Here is a 5,991-nt window from a genome sequence, read left to right on the forward strand (position 1 = left end):
AAATTACTCTTCTTATTGGAAAATTGTGTTAAGATAAACATTCCAAAATCTAACAGAAAAAAAAAATCCACAAAATCTCATAACTCATCACAGCCCCAAAATAATCCAAATCCTCAACCTTACTATTCTAATCTTCCAATTGATCTCAACTCAGATTTAGATACAAATTTTCAAAATTTTCCGAATTACGGTTCACAAAATCTCAATTTCTCAAATCCAAGTACTTTCACTCCGTTTCCTTTTCAACCACCACAAAATCCTAATTATTCAAATTCTCCAAATGTTATCCCATCTTTTGAAAATATTCAAATCTCTCAAATTGATTCAACATTTCCCATGTCTCAACATTTTTCTATGTCACAAGGTGATGGTGCATTTCCGAGTTTCGATTGTTCATACACATCGAATGCATCAGATGACGAAAATGAACCAGAAGTTAAAGAAGGCGAAGGTAATGAAAGAGGTAATGAAGGAGGCAATCAAGATGGAAGGAAAATTATTTGGTCAAAAGCTGAAGAAGTGGTTCTTGTGAAGGCTTGGCTTGAGGTTAGTCAAAATAAAAAAACTAACACTAACCAAAAGGGGGATGTTTTTTGGAGGAAAATTGAAGAAATGTATAATAATGTTAGACTATACAAACAAAGGTGTTTCGAAGAAGGTACTGATCGGGTAACACGAGAAGATTTGTTGAAAATGAGGGGTACGGAGCAACTTAGAAACCGTTGGAGAAGGATTAATGCTTCATGTTCTAAATTTTGTGGCTCACATGCTCATGCTGAATCAAAAAAGGGAAGTGGTATGAATGATGAAGATGTTATGAAATTAGCATATAGTATATATGCTAACGACAAAACAAAGTCTTCATTATGCTCTAAAACCTTTCAAGACAAGCATGTTTGGGACATCTTAAAACAACATGAAGCATGGAAACCAAGTGAAGATGTTGTTAAAAAATGCAAGGAAAAGACATCCACTCAAGGAAGTGACTCAAAGAGATCTCGTATCAATGAAGCTGGAAACTACTCCTCTTCATCAAACCCAGAAACACCAACCAGTGGTGATATTGGGTATTCAGGCTTTCCTTCTAGCAACGAATCTAGTAAAAATAAAGGAAAGAGCAAGGTGCCAAACATGCCAAGTGGAGCATGGCAACAATGGTTGGACACTGCCCAGAACATGAACCTTATAAGGCAATCAGAAAATGAAGTTGAACTTACAAGGTTGCAACTAGAAAAGGAGAAAGAAGCAAGGAAGCAAAGAAAAATTAATATGGAGTTATTTAAACACCTCGATTCAAAGCCAAACTTATCTTCGGAAGATCAAGAATTAAGGAGCACTTTGTTGAAGAAGTTGTTCCCCTCAGACTAATGTATTAGTGTATGGTTGATTATTGTCGTAATGTTGGTTGATTTCAAATAATTCCTTTTTTATTGTTCTTTTTTATGTACTTAAGGTCTGATTTGTAGTTTGAATATTTTTAATAAGTTGTTGTTTGAGGATGTGAATGAATTTTATATTATAATGTCATTATTAATAAAAAAATTAAGTTAAATTACATGTCTCTTCTTATAATCGTATTATAAGCTTAATAATATTATTCAATACATTAAAGTTTGTATATAATAACATATAATTATTATTGATCTGACTAAACCTATTGATTCACTTTGATATATCACTGCAAAAGATGTACATTGATTTACATTACACTGTAAAGTATTTGATGTACCCAACACTGAAAAGCAAATATTAAATACTAGACATTGATGTACTTAACACTGAAAAGGTAATAGTGAATTTTGTTCACTGATGTACTTAACACTGAAAAGGAAATAGTAGCATGCATCACTTGCTTTGACGTACATAACAATGTTAAGGTGATAGTGACAATGCAAAGGCATGCATCTCCATTACTTTTAAAAATTATTAACTACTTTATGAATCATTGCATGCATGCAAGACTTCAAATTTACCATATAAGACAAAAAAATTACTACATATCATACACACTTGTTCTATAAGATGGATACATTAGAGTGGGATTCCCTTGAACAACCATTCATTTCCCCCTATTATACTTCTACCTTCCATTCTCATATCAAATTTGGTTTTAAAAACATGTCATCTGACGATAGCTCCAACTCTTCTAATTCCTCTTCCAATTCAGAAAATAGCCAAACCCAACGATATGAAAGACGAAGGCAAGCCAATCGCCAGTTCGATCGAATGATGGATGAAGTTTTTATGTCCAATCCAGTTGAAGTATATCAAATGTTTAATCAAGTGCCAAGGCCACCAAGGGTTCCCGTTCCAAGGGATCGTGAGGATGGACACAGTCGTTTATGGAATGACTACTTTACCGACCATCCTGTGTTCCCTCCACAATTATTCCGTCGGAGATTTCGCATGAACAAACATATATTTCTCCGAATTAAGCAAACTTTAGAAGAACGTCATCCCTTCTTCCAGCAAAGACAAGATGCTACAGGAAGATTTGGTGCCTCTGCATTACAAAAATGCACCGCGGCTATAAGACTAATAGCTTATGGCACCTCCGCTGATTCTGTGGATGACTACATTCGGATTAGTGCATCTCTTGCAAGAGATTCACTTCAGCATTTTGTGGAAGGAATAGTCTCTTACTTTAGTGATGAATACCTTCGAAAGCCCAATGAAGAAGATCTAGTAAGACTATTAAGGATTGGTGAACGTCGTGGATTTCCTGGCATGTTAGGTTCTATTGATTGTATGCATTGGAGGTGGAAAAACTGTCCACTTCGATTAAAAGGTATGTTTTCTGGAAGACCAGGTAAACCCACATTAATCTTGGAAGCTGTGGCATCATATGATCTTTGGATCTGGCATGCCTTTTTTGGGACACCAGGTAGTCGTAATGATATTAATGTTCTTGATAGATCCCCATTGTTTAATGATGTTTTTGAAGGTTGTGCACCCTCTATTAACTATGTTGTGAATGGTCGCACATACAATATGGGATATTATCTCACTGATGGTATATATCCTAAATGGGCGGCATTCATTCCTACAATATCACTACCACAAAATGAAAAAGAAGGTCTATTTGCCAAAGTACAAGAAGCTAAACGAAAGGACGTTGAGTGTGCTTTTGGAGTATTACAAGCTCGTTTTGCAATAATACGGAATCCAGCGCTAGCTCGTGACGCATCAATGTTAGGAAAAATAATGATAGCGTGTAAATGCACAATATGATTGTTGAGGATGAAAAAGATACATATAAAACGTATTACGATCCAAATGAATATGATCAAGCTACAAATGCGTCTTCAAGTAATGAAAATAATGAAGAGCCTTTTCAGTTCCAAAATAGCAACAACCGAATTGCAAGTTTGGAAACTTACATGTCTAATAGAGCACGTGTTCGTGATGAAGCTATGCATAAAGCATTGAAGAAAGACTTAGTTGAACATATGTGGCTCAAATTCGGTGTTCAAAGTAGGGACAATAATATGCATTAATAGATGTTTAATCGCAATATTATATCATTGTGTTTGTACTTGTTCGCGGTTCGTTATTATCTTTCAAAGACTTTTATCATTTGATAGAATATATATGTATGATTTTTATTATTGTGGAATGTAGTAGGGTTACAATTATTGTTTGTGTCTTAATTAACGACTAATTACGTACTAATTAATATTAAAATTGCATTATTTTTAAATTTTTGAGATTTTATCTAATTAATGTATGCTAATAAATAATTATTAATTTTGAATGATTATTACCAAATGCATTATTTAATAATAATAGAATTTAAGTAATAAATTGTGTGGTGGGGTTGGGTAAAAGTAGGAGAGAGAAAATATATAAACAAAATATTATGGTTAACTATTGGCATACATTGGTTATTAAATGGTTATAAGAGTGGTTATAAGTGAGGTGGAAGATGGATAAAATAATAAAATAATCAATAACCAAGATGGGGTTGGGCAACCATTGTGTATGCTCTTACAATGGAGGATATATTGCAACTGTTTTCACAGTTAAACACCAATAAACCCACCATCAAAACCACAAAACTACCAATAGACGAAACGATGTATAATCGTTTAACACATCACAGCCATCTCTACCAATTTTTAGCGGGGCTCAATGAGTCCCTGGACAAAGATTGAAGAGATCTGTTAAAATCAAACCCCCTACCCACTGTAAAAGAAGCGTATGCGACAGTCCGACGAGAAGATGATCGGGTCAACCTTAAGTGTACCCACTGCGGTGGTACACGACACACAAAGGAGGGTTGTTTCAAAATAATAGGCTACCCGGAGTGGTGGTCGGAAAGGAAGAAGAAAGAAGGGGAAAAACCAAGAAAAAATGGTACTGCATCTTGTAGCACCGGCGAAAACAAAGAGGAAAGAGAAGAAGACTAAACCAGGGAGGAAGCTTCAGCCATGGCCGCCACACTTGATACAGGTTTGAGTAAAGAAATGGAAAAGGAAGATAATCTCATAAACCTAGCCCCTTATTTATATTCCACCGAAAGTGGATCAAGGCCACTTTACCAAACTCCTCCTTAAGTCGTTATTCTTATGGGAATGGACTAAAATCCAACTCCCCAAATTCTTCTTTAAATTGTAATCTAAATATCAAAGACATGAATCAGTCCATTGGGCTTATTTGCAATTCGGATAAAAACACAAAGTGGATTTTGGATTGTGGGGCAACTGATACTATGACATTCGATATTTCCTGTTTGGAGAAATTGAATAAACCCACAAAAAATCATGTCCAAACCGCTAATGGGGAAAAAATCAAAGTAGAAGGATCGGGATCGATCAAGTTATCAAACAATGTCAAATTACACAACTGTCTCTTTCTTCCTCACTTAACCCATAAACTCCTTTCAGTTAGCCAATTAACAAAAGAATTACAATGTATTGTTCTAATAAATTCCACTGGGTGTATTGTGCAGGATTCTCGGACAGGAAAAATCATTGGGCGTGGTACTGAGGAGAATGGACTGTATTATGTTGATTGGATGTCTCAAATTGGTTGTGCAGCGCTTGTTCACGGATCGGTTGAACACCAACTCTGGACTTGGCACCGCCGACTAGGTCATCCATCTCTAGGGTATTTAAAGAAACTCTTCCCTTCTCTTGCTAGTGCAAAGTTAGATTTTCACTGTGAGGCTTGTATGTTAGCTAAGAGTTATAAACATTATTATCCTAGTAGTACTACTCGAAGTGAAAAACCGTTTGTTTTAATTCACTCTGATGTTTGGGGACCTGCCCCGGAATTTGATAATCATGGTTTTCATTATTATGTTACCTTTATTGATGACCGTACTAGGATGAGTTGGATATATTTCCTGAAAAATAAATCCGATGTTTATGATACTTTTGTCTCTTTTTACAAAATGGCCCAAACACAATTCCAAACACAAATTCGAATCCTAAGGTCTGATAATGGCGGGGAATATATAAACCTTGATCTAGAAACATTCATAAACTCAAATGGCCTTATTCACCAAACCACCTGTCCCGATACACCGCAACAAAATGGTGTGGCCGAAAGAAAAAATCGAACACTTCTAGAAATGACTAGAGCTATGATGATTGAATCCCAAGTACCCCCTCATTTTTGGCCGGAAGCCATAGCTACTGCTAATTACCTTACCAACTGTCTTCCTACAAAAAGCCTTAACCTTGCTACTCCCATAGATACCCTTAAAACTCATACTAGTATTCCCTCCATTCACTCTTTAGCTCCACGAGTCTTTGGTTGTGTCGTTTATGTCCATCTTCCTAAACGTAGCCGAAATAAGTTAGCCCCTCGAGCTGTTAAGTGTGTCTTTGTAGGATATGGGGTTTGTCAAAAGGGGTATCGTTGCTTTGACCCAGTCACAAACCGAATGTACACAACCATGGACTGTGATTTTGTTGAAAATGAGTACTTTTATCACCACCTTAGATCTCAGGGGGAGAGTTCACGTGAGGATCTAAGTTGGCTAAC

At 36.0% G+C, this 5,991-nt stretch overlaps 2 protein-coding genes across 2 annotated transcripts; both read left to right on the forward strand.

The window, feature by feature from the left end:
- Positions 1-336: 336 nt before the first annotated feature.
- LOC110706112 (glutathione S-transferase T2-like) lies at positions 337-1,368 on the forward strand. The gene has a single exon (XM_021884024.1). It carries the CDS (start codon positions 337-339, stop codon positions 1,366-1,368), a length of 1,032 nt encoding a protein of 343 aa, XP_021739716.1.
- A 750-nt stretch (positions 1,369-2,118) lies between these two features.
- On the forward strand, positions 2,119-3,231 carry LOC110706113. The gene has a single exon (XM_021884025.1). It carries the CDS (start codon positions 2,119-2,121, stop codon positions 3,229-3,231), a length of 1,113 nt encoding a protein of 370 aa, XP_021739717.1.
- The last annotated feature ends 2,760 nt before the right edge of the window (positions 3,232-5,991 follow it).

Source organism: Chenopodium quinoa, unplaced genomic scaffold, assembly GCF_001683475.1.
Source record: "Chenopodium quinoa cultivar QQ74 unplaced genomic scaffold, ASM168347v1, whole genome shotgun sequence".
NCBI lineage: Eukaryota > Viridiplantae > Streptophyta > Magnoliopsida > Caryophyllales > Amaranthaceae > Chenopodium > Chenopodium quinoa.